The 20,447-nt window shown below is 42.8% G+C and overlaps 1 protein-coding gene across 3 annotated transcripts in view; it reads right to left on the bottom strand.

Annotated features, from left to right (window-relative positions):
- The window catches only part of SAP130 (Sin3A associated protein 130), a 111,180-nt gene that overhangs the window by 24,587 nt on the left and 66,146 nt on the right, over window positions 1-20,447 (bottom strand). For all 3 annotated transcript variants that reach the window (XM_079782624.1, XM_079782622.1, XM_079782623.1), the window contains exons 13-15: window positions 15,681-15,983; window positions 14,826-15,003; window positions 13,932-14,036 (exon numbers count right to left, since the gene is read on the bottom strand). In XM_079782624.1, coding sequence (XP_079638750.1) covers window positions 13,932-14,036; window positions 14,826-15,003; window positions 15,681-15,983 — 586 coding nt within the window. The remainder of the gene's footprint in view (window positions 1-13,931; window positions 14,037-14,825; window positions 15,004-15,680; window positions 15,984-20,447) is intronic.

Here is a 20,447-nt window from a genome sequence, read left to right on the forward strand (position 1 = left end):
AGCTGAGCTCACCTGCCGTGAGCCTGGCAGCTTGCGCCCATCAGCCAGCTGAGTGGCACTCCCACTGTGGGTGTGCATTGACCACCGGGGGGCAGCTCCAGCATTGAGCGTCTGCCCCTGGTGGTCGGTATGCGTCATAGCGACTGGTCAAAAGGTCGTTCGGTTGCTTAAACTTTTATATATATAGATTGCTGAAAATTCAGGATATAAAAAACAACACAAAACGATACCTCTTAAGTTCAAACCAAAACCAAATAGACTTTTATAGGCAAAAAATTCAACATCAGCCTATTAACCATACACAAAAATAGACTCAACATGGTCTAAACCTCAATGCAAAATGTATATAAGAAAATACAAAAGAAAACCTAGACGGAGGCGAAGTTCTCAGACATGACACCAAAAGCACAACCCATTGCCGAAACCGGTTTGGCTCAGTGGATAGAGCGCCGGCCTGTGGACTGAAAGGTCCCAGGTTCGATTACGGTCAAGGGCATGTACCTTGGTTGCAGGCACATCCCCAGTAGGGGGTGTGCAGGAGGCAGCTGATGGATGTTTCTCTCTCATCGGTGTTTCTAACTCTCTATCCCTCTCCCTTCATCTCTGTAAAAAAATCAATAAGATATATTAAACAAACAAACAAACAAAAAACAACAAAAGCACAACCCATGAAAGAAAAAACTGATAAACGGAGCTTCATTAATATGGAAAACGTTTCCTGTGCCTATTTCCCTATTTTTGTGCTAAATTTCCATTGTCCTGGCTAAGTCTATGATTAGCACAATAAATGGAAACCATTTCGAGAGGCTGAAAAAATCAAGTGGAGATTGAAAAATATACGGGAACACATCAGACAGGATGCACTGAGGACATTATGCTAGTGAAATCAGCTGATCACAAAAAGACAAATATTCTATGATTTCACTTGTATGAGGGACCAACAGTAGTCAAATTTATTGAAAAAGAAAGTAGAATGGTCATTTCCAGGGGCTGGAAGGAAGGAAAATGAGGAGTTGTTGAGTTATTGGCATAAAGATTCATATTCAGATGGCAAATCGCCCAGGAAAAGATGCTCCACACCGTCAGTCATGAGATACATGTGAATTGAAGCCGGGATGCACAGCACCACACACCCATGAGGACGGTAAAAGTAAAATTTACAAACCTTATAACACCAAGTGCATGAAAGGGTGTGAATCAACTAGATTTACAAAAGGGATCCTAGCACTAAAGACGGAAATGTATTTATTTATTTATCCATCCATCCTCATTCAAGATATTTTTTCCTTTTTTTTTTCCCCCCAGTGAGTGGAAGGGAGGGAGAGAGAGAAACATAGATGTGAGACACACATTGATTGGTTGCTTCCCATAGGCGCTCAAGATCAGGGCCAGGGGTGGACCCTGCAACCCAGGTACATGCCTTGACTGGAAATCGAACCCTCAACCCAGAGCACAGGCTAATGCTCTAACCACTGGGACACCAACCAGGGCCAAACAACTGAATTTATTTGGCAAGGTTGTAGGATAAAAGAATCTCATATGTTGCAGGTAAGAATTTAAAATGGTACAGCCGCTCTGGAAAAACAGTTGGGAAGTTTCTATAAAATTAAAAATATATTCAACTCAGCTAGTGCACTCTTTGGATTTATCCTAGAGAAAGGAAAACGTGTTTCCACCAAGAAAACTATATAGGAATTTCCACAGCAGCTTTATTTGTTAATACTCCCAAATTAGCAACAACCCCAATGTATTTCAATAAGCAAATAAACAAATTCTGTACATTCCTATGATGCAACACTGCCCACTCAAAAAAGAACTATTGTTACAAGCTGCAACTTGGATGGATCTCAAAAGAAAATGTTGAGTGGATATAAGCCAGTATCATTCAATTATTGTATGCAATATACATAATTTATGCAATACACACATAATAATTATGATCCCATTTACACAAAACTTTTAAAAAATATATATTTTTATTGATTTTACAGAGGAAGGGAGAGGAAGAGATAGAAACATCAATGATGAGTGAGAATCATTGATCGGCTGACTCCTGCAGGCCCCCTACTGGGGATCGAGCCCACAACCTGGGCATGTGCCCTGACTGGAAATCAAACAGTGACCTCCTGGTTCATTGGTCGACGCTCAACCACTGAGCAACTGGGCTAAATGAGCAATTTTAAATAATTCAAAGAACTAAAGAAGATCATGGCTAAAGAACATCATTAAAAAAAAAAAAAGATCATGGAAATGATGTCTCAGCAAATTGAGAATGTCAATACAGAGAAAGAAATTATGAAATAGATTAAGTTGAAAAAATATAAAAGCTGAAAGGAAAAAAGTCAATGGAAGGTTCAAAAGCATAGTTTAACAGGCATAAGGAAAAGACCCGATACACGAAGACAGGTCAATTGAGATTTCCCAGTCTGAGAAACGAAAACAGAACGGGAGGAGAAGAAACAGCCCCGAGGTCTTTGGGACAGCAACATGCGCCCCCTAGGAGGAAGGAGAGGAAGGGGCAAGAGGAATATCTAAAGAAATAATGGCCAATAACTCCCTAGATGTGACAAAAACCATGAGTCTATATACACCCATAAGTTCACCAATCTCAAAGTAGAATAAATGAAAAGAAACCCACATCTAGACACATCATAATTAATTGTCAAAATGCACAAGAAATATTTAAAAGTGAAATTCTGTAACTTAATTGCACCAAAAAAGATAATATATGGTAAATTGTTAAAAGTTAAATCCAGTTAATATTTTTCTCTACATTTATAGATTTTCATATTAACAACTTAAAAAAAGAGAGTGCTGTAAAAAAGTTGAAGACATCACCTAAAAAGAAGATGATTTTCAATTTAAAATTCGCCTAGCCATTCTGCCACTTAAGAGCACGGGCAGGACGGGGTTACAGGCCAAGGGCACAGGCACCTTCCTCCCGCGCTCAGCAGGCCGAGTCACGGTTTCCCGCGGCCTCCAGTCCCAGACTGAGGGCTCGGGAGCGGCGGCAGGAAGTGCCCACGGGCACTGACAAAGGGTGCCCCAGCCAAAGTCTGTTCTCCGGAGCCAAGAGAGGGGCAGCTGGCAAGAGGAGAAAGCTTCCGAGTGACACACGTTACAGGGCGGCGTGGGAGCCTGCCAGGCCAAGGCGGCCCTCCGTGCTGCGAGGAGCCAGGTAGGGAGCCTGGACTTCACGCCTCCACTGGCCCTGAGGCCCTGCTCCGCCCCCCCCCCCCCCAGGTGCTGAGGTGCTTAAACAAAAGCTGGTACGTAAGCGTAGGTCTCAGAATGCCTCCGATGCCCGGCACACACAGAAAACCCTATCCACTCAAGTCAGGAAAACCACACTTAGAGAGATGATGTAGCCATCAGCTGGCTGGACACTAATGCAGACACCAACAAACCAAAACCAGAAAAATATCAGTAAGGCCATCAAAGTTATAAAAAAACCTAATGGAAATGATAGAACTGAGAAACATTATAATGGAACAAATAAGCTCCCTGGATACTCTCAGTAGTAGAGATGAGAGAGGCCATGATCAGTCCTTTGAAGATAGAGCAGTATAATTTACTAATCTCAACAAGAGAAAACAGAATGAAGAGTGAAGGTAGAATATACATTTTTTTCTGACAAAAGAAGTGTCAAACTTTGGCCTCTTCTGCACTTCCCCTGGCACAAAAGGTGCTCCTTAAGGTGACCAGACGTCCCGCTTTGGGCGGGACAGTCCCGATTTTTAACAATTTGTCCCGCGTCCCGCGGCGTTTTAAAAAAGTCCCGATTTTTGGAAAGAATGCACGACAAGCTAGGGAACGGCGGGAGAACGGGAAGGGAATATACGGTTTTCGGCGGCCAGGTGGCTATTTAGCCAGGATATGAGTTTTATATTATTTTTGTTAATTTTATAATGTTAAAATTTAATAATAACAAACAATTGTTGAGAACTGATGATCGAGAACTGCTTATCAAAGTTCGCATTGTTGATCAGTTGTTAGAATTCGACCACCATTGTTTGGACTTAATGAACAATGGCATTTTTGGGGATTGGCAACGACGAAAACATTTTGTAACTGTCTCTCAGACGATACACATCGTACTGCGTGCTAGTAAGCTAGTTAAACAAGTGATGTCCTTACAAATCAGCTATTCAGATAATTTAGGTAAGTAATTTATTTATTTATTTCATAAATACATAAATTTTCTTGAATTTAGCAGACAGTACTCGTATTATTTATATTTTATAGTGGCGGCAAAAAGTCTAGTGCTGGCCTTGAAAGTGACACTTACGACTTACGTTACGGCAAATTCATGACCTTTTAAACGACAGCAATCTACTAAAAAAATTCACTCAAATGAGAAATATGCCAAAGAATAAAATACTATACATAATTTTTTATTTATTATATTTGTAAATTGTACTTACGTTGAAATTTAAAAAAATGTATTACAATACTATTTTTGCATTCTATGAAAATTTTTGTTGCTCCATATAGACAAATTTTTAACCAAGAACCCCCCCCCCACCCCGGTCAATGGTGTCCCGCTTCACCAGTGTTAAAATCCGGTCGCCTTACACTGACTGGAGAGCAAACCAAGCAGGAGTGTGCAGGCCCAGGGTGAGCCGCAGGGAAGGAGCAGCACGGAGAGAGGGCAGCAGGAACGCCGGCATCCGGTCCAGAAAGCAGCCCATGGGACGGCGGGGGCGGCCCTCACCCAGAGAAAGGAGCCCACAGAGCCCAGAACATCGGCCTGCACTGAGCGCTCTAGGCTTGGCGGAGTTTGAGGATTCATTAGTGACTGGCAGGGAAAACTTAAGCAAACGTTACCAGTACTGCCTGGTGACGGCTTTTAGCCATTTGTATACTGTAAGTGCCTATAGGTGCAAGCGGCAGACCTTTTTAAATTAAATGCAAATTGTCATGGCAGTTAACTGGTTGACGGTCAGCTTTTGCCCTGCCGGAGCGGCTCAGTTGGCTGGAGTGTCCTCTTGTGCACCAGAAGGTTGCTGGTTCAATTCCCAGTCAGGGCACATACCTGGGTTGCGGGCCAATCCCACGAAAGGCAACTGATTGATGTTTCTCTCTTACATCAATGTCTCTCTCTAAGCAGGTACAGAGGTGAGGATTAAAAAAAAATGAATTCAATTTTTAATTTTATTTTGACAGCTTTTGGATTTACTTTTTAAAATTTTAGTTTTCTATTTTAAAACACTTTAGTTTTGTTTTAAATTAGTATTATTTTCACATTTCATAAATAGAGGTCTCCCTCACTCCCTAAACCCATCTACTACCATCACGTAATGCCACTATTTCCTTATTTCATTGAATCGTAGTTGCCAACAATTATAGAACACACCAATATTTTGTGTACCACTTAAGGATACAATAATCAATGACAGAATATTAACATGCTATCATATTGATTTTAGAGATGTTGACGTTTGTATGTTGATCTTGTATCTTATTATGTTCTGTATGATTACCTTTCTTTTAAAAATTTTACTCACTTTTTTCATTTCTGTTCTCTATGACTACATTATTTTATTATTTTTTAAATCCTCACCTGAGGATATTTTTCCCATTGATCTTTAGAGAGAGAGAGTGGAAGGGAGGCAAGAGGGGGGAAAAAGAGAGAGAAACATTGACGTGAGAGAGACACACTGACTGGTTGCCTCCCACATCTGACCCAACTGGGAATCAAACATGAGACCCTTTGGTCCATGGGCCGACACTCTAACCACTGAGCCAAACCGGGCAGGGCTGTCTTCCTTTTTCATTCTGGCTTATTCTGTGATGGTTTCTTCCAGGTCTTTAATGAGTTTTGTCAACTCATGTGTCATCTCTTTACATTTTATCATTTGCTCTTGGAAGTCTCTGAATTTCATCTTTGCATTTTCCTTCATGATTTTGTGGTTATTTCATTAAATAACTTAAATTCAGTCAAATATTCTGCTATAGATTTCATCCCTTAATGGAGATTGAGCCCACAACCTGGGCATATGCCCTGACTGGGAACTGAACTGTGACCTCCTGGTGAAGCATCCATCTTATATAAAAACTGCTGTTTGAAATTCTAACCCTGCTATTTGGCTTCTGTAGATGCTTGCTTGCTTAAATAATAAGGAAAATAAGACTACTCCCACTTCAGAGGCCATTAAACCTTCCCCAGACAAGGTTATCAGTGCTGGCGCCAGGCCAGGCCTCTGGTTGAGGTCTCAAGGCCCCAGCACATAGGGCTCTTTAAGAACGTGCAAAGGGGGCCGGAAACACCCCATATTTGGGAGACAAAGAAGGTAAAAACATATAAATAGGGAAAGTTCTTCCATGTTGGGGCCCAGAATTTGAGACATTTTCCTCTGGACCCACACGTAATAAATGTAACTCCAAACTCTCCGAGCATTGCTTGATTTATTCTGGTTCTCTGTAACACTGGTTCATGGGTCAACGTTCAATCACTGAACCACACCAGCCGGGCTCCATATGCTACTTTAAAGAAAAGTATTTTAAACAATAAAAAATAATATTTACCATTTATAAAATTTAATACCCAGTGTTTGCAAAAATGTGGAGAAATTTCACCCAGAATAAAATCCAAATAATTTTGGAGAAATAATTCATGAGGATGCAAACAGGTATAGTGAGTGGAAATCAGAATTCACAGGGCGCGTTTCCTTTGCCCCAGCAATGAACTTCCGGAGAGATCCCAGAGAAATGCCTGCCAAGAGGCCCAAGGGCAAGAGATGTATGGCAGCATTGATCATGACGGCAATAATGGCAATAACTGTTCATTAACTGGGGGCTAGTCATGGCACCAATGCATCCGGGAAAATGACGCGGTACAGGGACAGTCTCCTTCCGGTTTCCCTGGACTGACCTCTAAAGATGGCGTGTCCTGCAAGCGGTGCTCACACCACCTCTATTTTCTACTCATGCGCATTGCCCATGGGTTCTCGTCCACGCTCATGGTGTTCAAGATCTGTTTGCTGGAATTCCCAAATCTTAATCACCAGCATGGACCTTTATCTTCAAGTCAAAGACTGTACATACTTCAGAATTTTACATCCAACAATGCAACTGACACCTCCACTTGGGTATGTCTAACCACAAATCTTTAAAATAAAACTCGTGATTCCCCCGCCCCACGATGATCACAGCCGTCCTCCTTGAGAAAGAATACCAGCCGGGCGGCGGCGGCGGTGGCGGCGGCCTCAGCTCCTTTCTCCTGCTCCCTCAGAGCAGCTGCAGCTGCACCTTCACCAGGGCCCAGAGCCGCGCTCTTCCCAAGGCTTTCCTCCCTCCAGGCTGGTCCAGGACCCGGAGACAGGCGTCTCCACCATCGCCCGCGGGCCTACCTCCTCCACTCCCGCCTACTCGTAGTTCACTTTCACCAGGAGCCAGAGTAATTCCTTTTTAAAAGAAGCCAAATCACGCCACTCCTGTGCGTGCCCTCTGACGGCTCTCCATTTCACCCAGAATAAAGTCCAAAGAATTCCGAACGGCAGTAGCACTAAGAACCCAGCCCTCAATGATCTCTCTGAACCATCTTTACGCTCTGTCCCTGTTTTAGGACAGGCTCCCTTGCTGTTCCTTGTATATTCTCAACACTAAATCCTCACCTCACATGATGCTGACGTGTGAATTACACACACACACCAAATACATATATACATGCTTACATATACACAAAACCGTATCAGTCCACCAACTCTGTTCATAGTTCAGTTGTTACAGTATATTAATTGTTCTGCATAAATTGCAAACCTTACTGCTAGCTTAGCTCTGCAGCCTACAGATCACCATGTCGCCAACATGCCACATATCATGATCTGTGCCAATTGCATCACTTCTTTTGGAGTATGTCACGGTCACTGCACGTCTGCTAGTTAGTTCATGCAGACTGCAAAGCGTGTAGTTGTGCTATCTTTTGTTTCCCAGTGATAAGCCCACGTGAAATTTTATAGAAATGGATGACTGGAAGAGAGAACTGGCAAAAAAAAAAAAAGAAAGAAAAGAAAAGAAAAAGAGAAAGAAAGAAAAGAAATGCTGGAAGAAGAGGAAGAAGAAAAAAAAGGTAAAGGTAAAAATTATGAACAACAAAAAGACATCAAATACATACCTACCAACAAGTGAATCTAAAAATCAAGTGAATAAAAAAATCTGAAGAACAGAATGGACTGGTGAATATAATAGAATCAGGGGCATAGAAAGGGAGGGGACGGACAATTCTCAGGGGAAAGGGGTTTGAGGGGTGTGGGAAGAGATTGGACAAAAATCTTACACCTATGGATGAAGACAGTGGCGGGGAGTAAGGGCATGGGGTGGGGTGGGGAATCAGGTGGAGGGGAGCTATGGGGGGGCGGGGAGAGGAACACCTGTGATAATCTGAACAATAAAGATTTATTAAAAAAAAAAAGAAATGCTGGAAAAAACGTGTTACGTTTGCAAATAAAATTGGGTCTGATTAGAAGGCTGCACATGGCAACAGCAAGGAGAAGACAGGAAGAGAGCTGGCCTTGCACGAAGCCATGGAAGGGACATACAGAAAGCCCAATGGACAGGAAGAAAGAAGGCAGAGTGCTTCCCATCACCCTGTAGTTTAAACGCTGTAGGAACAGAAAGTCACCATGGTGAAATGAATGAAGTGTTCACTTCTACTTTGTATTGAGGACTATAAAAAAATCCTAATAATACAAGCCCAAGTGTTGAACGTAGCTGCCACATTGAAAGAAAACGGCCATTACAAGGAACAAAAAGGAACCTTTTGCTGCCGATAAAGGCTCCTTTCGTTTCAAAAGCCTGCGTGACTGTGCTGAACGTGAAGCTGCCTGATGAAGCTGCTGGCGCAGACCAAGCAGCTGCTGTGAACCGGGCACGTAGACTCCATGATTAGTTAGGGCTGAGGCAAAGCTAGGCCTGGAAACGATGCTGGCCAACACTCCCTGTGAGAGGACTCGCGGAGACAGTTCACCCTGAAAGCCAAGGGGTGCCATGCAGGCCAGAGGCGGGGCGAGCTGGGGGGCAGGATGGGAGCTGCCTCCTGCGAAGAGCACACTGAAGGAATGTATGCCACATCTGGAGCAATTTCTCCCAAGAGACAACTGATGGGCACTGAACGGCTTCTGCACAACAAACGAGAGAGAAGGCTGGGAAACCGCAACAGCTCTTTGGGAGCGGAGGGAACTTCCGCTCAGGACCACAGGGGCTGGGGAGCGCGCTGGCTGGGCCTGCACTTGAACTGCGTGAGCCTGCCCAGGTGCTCAGGCTGACCTGCAGGCCACGCTCCCTGGAGATAGTCCAGGAAGAACAGGGAAGCGCCAGAGTGACAGGCACGGGGTCTCTACATCCAATATTAGCCAGGGTGCCCTTTGCACGCCCACTGGGCTGCACGAGCGTGTGGGCTCCCGTGCCTGGAGAGAGAGGAGCCAGCAAAGCATTAAGTGTGGCGCCTGCACGGAGGGCTGCGTGTCGGGAGCAACGGCAGAGACAGTGGGGAGCCTCTGCATGCACATGTGGGCTGTCCTCCAGAGGAAGTGCAGAACTAGAGGGGTGCTGCAAGCACAGGCAGGGCAGCCCCCCCAGCGTTATGTGCAAAGCTAGTGGGGCACAGTGGGAGCGCTCAGGGCTGCTCCGCCTGTAGCAAGTGGGGAGCGGGTGGGGGGCTGCAGCACGCACACTCAGGCCTAATTTGTACAACAGACAATTGAAGAGAAAAGCAAACAGAAAACCCAAAAATGCAGGGACCCCAGAAAGCTCCACTGGAACCAGAAGGGCAAGGAAGTTCACACGATCAGGCCGCCCTGCCCACCTCCGCTCTGCCGCGGACGGCCAGAACAGAACGCCCGCACACCGCACCACGCTGTCCCACCCGGGCCCACTCTGATGGCCAGGTAGAAACAATGTAGTAATTTAGAATGTGTCTGAATTCACATGCCAATTAGCTCTAAACAGACTTCTATAGATATAGGTAGATATACATGAACCTCATGATAACCACAACCCTACAAAACTTACAAGAAATACACAAAAAAGAAAGAGAAAGGAACCCAAGGAAATCACTAAAGAAAACCAGCAAATCAAAAGAGAGCAAGAGAATAAGGAACAGAAAAGAACAACAAAAACAACTAAAAAACGATGAACAAAATGGCAATCAATAAGTACTTTAATTGTAGATGAACTGAATGTTCCAATAAAAGACAGGGTGGCTTAAAGCCAGTGGTCCGCAGACCACCGGTTGGTGACCGCTGGCTTAAAGAATAAAACAGTAAGATCACTTGTATGTTACCTATGAGAGACTCAGGTTAGAAAGACGCACAGATAGAAGGTGAAGGGATGGAACAAAAATTTTATGCAGACAGAAACAAAGAGCAAGCTGTGGTAGCAACACTCAGACAAAGCGGAGAATGGAAGAGTCAAAGGACATACATAGCGATAGAGGATCAAGCCAAGAGGAGGCTGTAACTCTACACACACGTGCACCCCCCAGGAGCACCAAAGAACCGACAGCAGTATAATGGACACAAAGGCAGAAGTAACAGCTAGCACAGCAGCAGCTGGGGCCTCAGTACCTTACTTCCCACAAGGCAGTTCATAGGAAACAATGGCTTTCATGTCATACTAGAGCAGATCACTTAACAAACATTTATAGAACGTTTCATCCCCAAACTAGAGGTACACATTTTTCTCACATGCACATGGACCGTTTTCCAGGATAAACCACATTAGGGCATTAAACAAGCCTCAAAGAATTCAAGATTGAAATTATAACAAGTGTATTATCTGACCACAATGGCATAAAAATAGAAATCAACTACAGCAAGAAAACTAGAAAAAACACAAACGTGGAGATTAAATAACATGCTACTACATAGCCCATGGATCAAAGAGAAAATCAAACAGAAAATCCAAAAATACCTGGAAACAAATGAAAATACAAATTTCCAAAATTTATGGGATGCAGCAATAAAAAAACAACCAAAAAACAGTTCTAAGAGGGAAGAGACATGTCTTCAAAGACGTAGAGATGGCCAACAGACGTAGGAGAACTTGCTTAACATTAGGAATCATTAGGGAAATGCATGCAAAACCAGGAGGCCAGCTCCCACCTGCCGGAATGGCTCTGAGCAAAGCCAGTGCACAGCGAGTGTGGAGAGAAGGCCCGGGGCACTGCTGGCAGAAGGGTGAACTGGTGTGACCCTACGGGACACCATCTGCCTCAGGACCCAGCAATTCCATTTCTAGGTTTTTATTAGAGGGAAATGAAAAACACCAATTTTCAAGATCCCTGCCCCCTGCCAGCAGGGCTTGCATCACCAGGTCCTCCTGCTGCCACAGCTCCTGAGAGGGGAGCCGGGCGGGGAGCTGGTGCTGTGGCACTCTGCATGGCCGCCCAGCACCAGGGCTGCCTGGGGTTCTTGCCCGCTCCGCCCTCCTCTGGCCAGATGACCTTGTTGGTGTGCTCTTTACCAGCCTACGCCATGCAACTGTCACGGCGTTAAGTTAAACTATTTTTAAAAAATGTTCATTGCAGCATTATCTAAAATAGCCAAGATGGAAGTAACAGGTATCCATAGTTGAATGGATAAGGAAGATGTGGTACATATATATAATGGAATATTACTCAGAAATAAAAAGAATGAAATCCTATTTGCGACAACATAAAAGGATCTAAAGGGTGCTATGCTAAGTGAAATAAATCAGAGAAAGACAAATACTGAGTAATTCAGTTATATGTAGCATAAAAAAACCCAGAAAACAAAAAGACTTACAGAAACCAATGCTGGTTGCCAGAGAGGAGGGGGTTGAGGCTGGGAGGAAAAGTTGAAGGGTATACAGTAAAGAATACGGGGAAGGCACACTGTAAGATACATAAACGTGTAATCAACGTTTTACACCTAAAACTACTATAGTGGAATCTTGGTTCTCAAACCTGATTTGTTCCAGAAGGCAATTCAAGAAGTGATTTGTACAAAAACCGTATCATTACTTCCCTTTGGAATTAATTTAAATTGAATTAATCAGTTCCAAACCCCCAAATGATTCTGTTTTAACCTTTCTTATATAAAGCACATGCCTTAGCGCTGTTGTTCACTGTTCACTTTGCTGCTATTGCCAACCTTCTTAGGACCCACGGTGACTTACTGTATTAATAATAAGCAGCAGCAACCAAGGCAGAAAAAGGAAACCCACCAAAATATTCACTGCGCAATTTCCTGAGACGTTAACTGTGAGGTTTAGTGGTAAATGAATCACACTCGCACTCTCTCTCCTTTGTTGGCTGCCTGAGAGGAGTGTGGCTGATCCTACAGGTATCTGCATGAAAGGGGTGATGGGTTGAGAACCGAACTGTTCAAGATGGGAGATAATTGGGAGCCGAGGTTTGACCGTGTAAGATTGTATGCCAACTGTACTGATAAAAGTGTCAGAGGAGATCCAAACTCAGAAAAGCTATGCAGTTCCCCAAGGCAGATACAAACTCCTATCTTGCATCCAAGTCACACAATGTAAAGGTCAGCATGTTCCCAATACTCCTGAATCATTTTAAGAAAGAAAACATTTGAATTCTCAATATTTCTAATGTTTTGAATTACAGCATACTAAGTTAATATTAGTTTCACTATTTTTTTCATTTCCTATTATAACTGACAGTTGTTAATATTTTCACAAATGTTCTTAAAGCTCACATAATTTTATTTGCCCCACTGGTTAAGATTACTTTGCAGTTTCAGCTTGCATTTTATTTTTTAACATTCCTGCATCAGTGTGCAAAGTTATGGCCCCAAGAACTCTTCTATCAAAACCTTGAACCCTGCTCTTTCCTCTGCCCGACAGGGAGCATGCGGCTTACTCCTTCCTGCCCTGTAACCTCTGGGGAGACGAGCCTTTCTGTAAGACAGCATCTCTTCCTCCCATCACTTTATATTCACTTTACATTTTCTTTATTGTTTCTTTACACTCACTAGAAAGTAATTTTAGTCACTCTTATATAATCCCAGATGCTAAAATGACACTTGGCACATACTAGGCATTCATAATTATTTTGAATGAAGGAGATCTAAAAATATTAACATGTAAGCTATTAGTGATAAGTAGAAAAAAGTAAGATACAGAAAAATCAATCAGTAAGATCTTGTTTTTGAGGAAGGATCTGTCAATCTATCTATACGTTTATGTAGGAAAAGACATGGAAAGATACTTAACAAAACTATAACCAATCGATAATATTCCGGGGAATGGGATGGACAAGGTGGATGAAGAATAGAACAGCGATCTTCACTGTACACTTTAAATGTTTTTATATTGTCTCATTTTTATCCAAAATAATTTCACTTCTGGAACTAAGATGACAAAAAATAAAGAAAAAGCATGAATGAACTATTGCCATGCCATTTATGACAGCAGAAATAACTGGGTATTTACTATGACACAGGTCCTAAGTACTTTTAATGAGTCATTTTATTTAAAAAGTTAAGTGTTGCCCTGGCTGGTTTGGTTCAATGGATAGAGTGTTGGCCTTCGGGCCGAAGGGTCCCCGGTTCAATTCTATTCAAGGGCACATGGCCGGGTTGCAGGCTTGATCCCTAGTAGGGGGGCGTGCAGGAGGCAGCCGATCAATGATAATCTCTCATCATTGATATTTTTATCTTTCTCTCTCTCTCTCTCCCTTCCTCTCTGAAATCAATAAAAATATATTTTAAAAAACTAATTAAAAAAATAAAGAGATAAGTACGTGATGAGCTAAATGTTATATATATATGCCCATTTCATAAGTGAAGCAAATGAGGGTCAGAGAGGTTGAAAACTGTGTGCGGCCATACAGCTAGAAATTGCACATAAACGCAACAAGCAGATGATGTGAAACCTGTCACATGCATGAGGCTCTGTGCTTCCCAGGACGTGCTGTTGGAGCCGAGGGGGAACAGTGAAGCGCTCACCCTGCAGGCCTCGGGGACCCGGACGTGCTCCGCACGGAGCCCTCCACTCGAGGACTGGCTACTTCTGGAGGCTGAGGAGGAATGAGGGTTTTCCGAACTGCAATTCTGAAAGAGACAAACCCGAAAACAGCAGTTCAAGGGTACTGAAAGAAGTACCAGGCACGTTTCCTAGGCATATGTACAGCAAATAAAAGCACTGTACTGGCTAAGTATTTTTCATGGATTTTAAAGAATTTTGTCAAAATAATATAGGCACGATATTACAAGAATAGTCAAATAGTACTACAAGACAGCATACAGCAGGCCCCTTCGCTGCCCTCCCCACTTACGGCCCAGCATGCTCTAGGAAGCAGACACTGTGACTCTTCTAGCTGTTTTCTAGCACGCCTTGTCTCCTTTCTACTTCACACTAACGTTTGAATCCATGGTAAGTATTTACGATCATTACTGTGTTGGTGTATCTGTGCTGACCCAGCAAGTTCCTGGAAGCCAAGTCGGACACATGGATCAAGGCGGTCAAAGACCAGTCCTGCTCAGACTGAGAAGTCCGGAGGGAGCTCGACACGTTCAGTTTCGCAAAGTGGGAGCAAATGTTAGACAAGAGTGGATCTGAGAGAAGGGGGCTACCACCAGAATGTCCCATGTTACAACGCCTAATAATGATCCAGACCCTCAAGACAGCTAACACCTCAAACCCAACACGCACCATTCTCCTGGTGGCAATGAACACAGTGACCCGCACAGCTGGTGAGGGTGTAAGTGGACAGAAACACTTGGAAACACTATTGGCATGATCGACTAGAGTTGAACACAAGCACAGCCTACAACCCAATCATACCAACTGTGTAAGTGACACCAGCACCAGAGGGTTCCTGCCCTCCTGGGTCCACTCACCCATCCGTGGCAGGCTTCTTCCGAAGGATGCTCGGCCGGGGGGAGGAGCCCTGGGCGGGGGCGCTGGTGCTGGCGCTCTGGCTGTGGGTCTGCACCACGGTGGTTGCTGCCGGAGTAGCACTGAATGGGCTGCTGATGGGGTTGGCTACGATTGTGGCTCCATCTGCCAACACCATTGCTGGGAGACAGGCGGGGCGGGGCAGACAAGAACAATGAAGAGGGAAATGAAAGGAACATTACTAAAGTATCACATAAGACAACTAGAAACAATCAGACCGCCAGACTTAGAGTCTCCATGTTCTGACTGGCCAATTTCAAGGCGATAAGAGATAGGGACATCATGTTCATGCGCCTAAAAGCAGAAGGCAAGTAGGAGGTTACTCATCTACTGACGCATGATCAATAACCATTTTTCACTGGTCTATAATCATAATTATTAATAAATGAGAAAAATACATAACTGTGTATTTCAGGAAATCTTCTCCCAGTTTTGGTAAAATACAACCACTTTCAATCCTAAAAATGGTGCCAACATGCCAGTCTATCTTAATTTTACAGCATTACATAAACTCTCCTAAAAAAAATCCTACATGGAATGAGAGTCCTCCTATTACAAGGTGAATACGTTCTCTCAACTTAGAACTCTTCCCACGGAGTGCTGCTTACCCTGTGCTGTTTATGCGTTTCTGAAGCCACAAGGACCCTGACAGAGACGTTCTAAGCATCTCACGTTACAAAGTGAAAATGAAAGCTTAGAGAAATTATGAGACCACAAGCAGCACGTGACAGATTCAGAATTTAAGCCCAGTGTCTCTCTTTTCTCCACACCCAATGTCATGCCAAACATTAAATTACCTGAAGTTTTTCCTTCAGGCGGAGGCTGCTGAGTACCCACTGATGCAGGCTGAAGTCCTTGGGTACTGATTGGGGTTGCTGAGTGGATTCCCTGTGTACCAATTGGTGCTGGCTGTATTCCTGGGGTCCCAATGGGGGCTGGCTGTATCCCCTGTGTACTGATGGGTGCAGGCTGGATCCCTTGAATATGCCGAGCATGAGATGCATCCACTGCCATCAACTGCATGGGGTTGAGGTGAACTGTAGATGCCACCCCAACACCAGTCGGAGCGGTTATGGCAGAGTTTGGAGCCTGAGCTGAAACTGAAAATGATGCAGACACTGACTACAATAGCAGCTTTGATTAGACACAGTCCACATAAGAAGAAAAACACCAAAATGAAAACAGAATTTTTCCACTGCCCAAGATCTAAATCCTCATTAAAAAAAAAAAATTAGCCCGGCCAGTGTGGTTCAGTGGTTGAACTTTGACCTATGAACTAGGAGGTCACAGTTTGATTCCTAGTCAGGACACATATGGGATTTTGGGCTCTGTCTCCAGTGAGGGGTGTGCAGGAGGCAGCTGATGAATGATTCTCTGTCATCATTCATGTTTCTTTCTCTCCCTCTCCCTTCCTCTCTGAAAAAAAATAAAGAACTACAGCCACAGCTGGTGTTGCTCAGTGGTTAGAGTGTCTGGTTCGATTCCCAGTCAAGGGCATATTCCTGGGTTGCAGATTCGATTCCAACTAGGCCCCAGTCAGGGCCCATGTGGGAGGCAACTAAATGGATGTCTCTCTCACATGGGTGTTTCTCTTCCCCCTCTCCCTCCCTTCCACTCCAAAAATCAATGAAAAATATCCTTGAGTGAGGATTAACAAACAAATAAACAAAAACATCACTACATGCAACTATATATGAACACATGAAGCGCCAAGCCTGTATTGTCTTCCTTTCCGTTTAGCCTGCGCTATCTCATTTCACCGATATGCTGGCGGCCGGAGATCTGTGTAAGGCTGCGGTAAGACTGCGTGCGTATCTTCAGATACGTTTCTTGTACGTAGTTATCGCAATCTGCACTGTGTTCTCTTAGCAATGCTTTCTCTTCAGTCAGTGGTCTGTGGTCTGTGTTCCAGTGCAGTTTAAACAATTTTCTTTACCCATAACAGTGACAGTGTCAGAAGAAGCGTGTGAAAACGATTCAAGTGAAATCAGTTTTCCTAAAACACGTCGGAGAGTTGTTCTTTTTTCGTCATCAGAGGATGAGGATTTTGAAGAATGGCATGATCCAAGAGGTAATCAACCAAGGATATAACCAAGGATTATGCCTTTCACCTGCCCGACTGCCTTTAGGATTGAAGACTTGAATGTAAAGTCATGTGCAACAGTAGAGAATTCTTATGAACTGTTTGTGCCTAATGAATTGAGGATATCGCCAAATGAACGTATATGCGCCGCAAAAACTCGGGGCTGAAAACTCACAGCGTTTGCGTAGGTGGACTGTGACAAACAGAAATGAAATGAAAAGATGTTTTGGTTGATTCTACGGATGGGACTAGTTAGACTACCATCTTTATGCTTATATTGGTCCCATGATCCTGCATCTATGCAAACTTTCCAGAAAAAAATAGTGTCAAGAAGTAGATTTGAAATCTTATTACGAAAGCTGATTTTTCAGACAATAGGGAGACAGATGTTTCCAATCGTTTATGCAAAATACAACTAATAGATAACATGGAAATAAATTTCAAAAACTATTATGATCATCTGAAGCTATATGTATCAATGAATCTTTGATACCATTTTGTGGCCGCATAATATTTAGGCAATACTTAAAACAGAAACACCACCAGTATGGTATTAAATTATTTAAGTTGTGCTGCGGATCTGGGTATACGCAGGGAAAAGTTTAGAAAAAGAAAATACGACACCAACTAATGTTGTCATGTCTCTTTGTAGAGATGTATTCAGTAAGGGACATACTTTGTACACAGACAACTGGTACACGAGTTTAGATTTAGCATATAAATTACTCGGTAATAATACTCATTTAGTAGGAACATTACGTTCAAATCGACAAAAAAATCCTCATGAAGTAACGTCAAAGAAGTTAAAATGGGGAGAAATTATAGCAAAAGAGAACAAAATAGGAATAACCATTTTAAAATGGAAAGATAAGCCAGACATTTTTTTTCTTTCAACAAAACATACATCAGAGATGGTGAATGTTGAAAATAGATCAAGTCACTACTTGAAACCAAAAATTGTAGTGGATTATAATGCAGGAAAAGCAGCAGTTGATATATCTGATCAAATGAGTGCCTATAATAATCCGTTACGAAAACCAATGAAATGGTATAAAAAGCTAGCCTTTGAGCTCCTACTAAATACTGTTCTCAATGCTCATATTTTATTTAAAAATATTAGCAAGAAGAATATGAGTATCACAGAATTTCGGAAGAAATTAGCTGTCCATCTAACAAATTGTCAGGATGAAGAAATCCCAAGTAGCAGTGCGGTAAATATACCTCACACGTCTCGTCCAAACTGCAACAAAAAACGGGAAGAGCGTCTAAAGTCCGAAGACATTGTAAAAATGCTACGAAGAGAACGCAGCACGATTTGGGTGCTATTGCCAGAAAGGGGACAAAACAAGTTACAACATTCTGTGCAACCTGCATAGGACAAGCATTTTTGTGTACACCGTGTTTTAATAATATTTACTAAAAATTTTTTTGGTAACAATATTTAGGTTCATCCTTTTATGATCTCCAAATTACTTAAAATTTATTAATAGAAGAATATAATTTTTTAAATTGCATATCGTCAGCCAACAGTGACTGACACGGCCTGAATAAAAAGCATACTGTCAGTCACCGGTGACTGATATGGCGTTTAACGTGGTAAGGTGTTCTTCTCCACTCACTTCCTACCAATTTGATATGATTTTTTTTTGCAGATTACTAGAAATAGCATTTAAAAAGGCAAAAAAGCACTGTATTAAATTCCAAATGTGAGACAGGCAATTGTGCTAAATAAGTAATCTAAAACTTCTGAGATACACCCATAGCTCCCAAGTCAAGAATTTTTGTTTTAATTTATAGAATCACTCTATAGGCATTTCTGAAATACAATAGTTATGAATTTTAAATTCCATATACCTATTAAAAAGAGACAAGAAGCAAGTTTCCTTTTTCCTATCAGGCAAACACATCATCTACGTGTACATTAAAAACAAACTAAAAAACAACAAAACTGAAAATAAGAGCACTCCCTGGAAGCAACAAAAAAAAGAACTTGCTCACTACTTGTAGAAAGAAAACAAACACAATTTTTCTCCCCAGTTACGAAAAAAATCCACAAGAAGATATCTACACCCTCATGCTTTGCAACAGCTGAGATACAGACACAGCCTCCGTGTCTGCTGACAGGTGAGTAGATGAAGAAAATGGGAAACACACACACGGATACTACGCAGCCACAAAGAGGAATGGGGTCTTGCCACCTGCAACATGGACAGACCTTGGGGTGTTACACTAAGTGAGTAATCCAGGAAGAGAAAGACAGATACTGTATGAACTTAACTATATGTGGCATCTGAGAAAAAACAAACATACTAGTATACCAACTTCACAGACACAGACTACAGATTAAAACTGGTGCCAGAGGCTAGGCTGGGGGAAGCGGGAGGGCTGGAAGGGGTAGGTAAAATGGATGAAGGGGTCAAAGGGTACAAACTTTCAGTCATGGGAGGTAACGTACAGCATGGTGACTGAACTGCATATTTAAAAGCTGCTAAGAGAGAACTTAAAAGTTACTGCCCAGCTGGCATAGCTCAGTGGCTGAGCGTTGACTTATGAACCTGGAGGCCACAGTTTGATTCTTGGTCAGGGCACATGCCCGGGTTGCGGGCTCGATCCTATGTGGGGCGGGCATGAAGCAGCCAATCAATGATCTCTCTCATCATTGATGTTTCTCTCTCTCTCTTCCTCTCTGAAATCAATAAAAATATATTTTAAAAAGTTATCAAAGAAATGATCAAATCATTATATTGTACACCTGACACTAATGTCATATGTCAATTACACCCCAATTTAAAAAATAGATATAATTAAAATTTTATAAACCAGAGAAAAAAAGATAAATTTTTATTATGCTCAAGAAAAGTATAGTGAAAGTTAGTACACATGTGAATTTACAGCCATTGCTATATGTCATTCTTCCCTGCTGCAAAATGAGTAACCCACAGAGCATTATTCGTGTCCCTGAGAAGTGATCTTTGTTGTCTCTGTTCAGGGTAGCTGGGCCGTCTGCCTGCAGAGCATGCAATTTGTCACCGTTCCTCTCAAGGTCACTCATTGTGCTCAGCCAATACTGAACCACCTGCTACAAGCACGTAGTCTATACTTTATTCATGGACAGAAATATCCTTTTCTATGGTCCCACCATGCCTCTGTCCTCTCCATTCTGAGCGATGCTTTCCAAATATTACTTCCCCTAAGAAGATCATTCCTGACTTCCAGCCCTACTGTCTCATATAGAAATCACGTCTCACACCTCAGAAGCAGCATGGTTTTGCTCAAGCCTCTCTTCTGGGACTCCATACTTAGTCTATTGTAGTATCTCTTCATGTCCTATCTCCTTACTAGACTCTAGCTTGTTGAAAGCAAGATCTGTTTAAGAGTCAGCTTTACGTAGGTCTGTGGACTGAAGGGTCCCGGGTTCAATTCTGGTCAAGGGCACATGCCCAGGTTGTGGGCTTGATCCCCAGCAGAGGGCGTGCAGGTG

This window comes from Cnephaeus nilssonii (genome assembly GCF_951640355.1).
Source record: "Cnephaeus nilssonii genome assembly, chromosome: 10".
NCBI classification, from domain to species: domain Eukaryota; kingdom Metazoa; phylum Chordata; class Mammalia; order Chiroptera; family Vespertilionidae; genus Cnephaeus; species Cnephaeus nilssonii.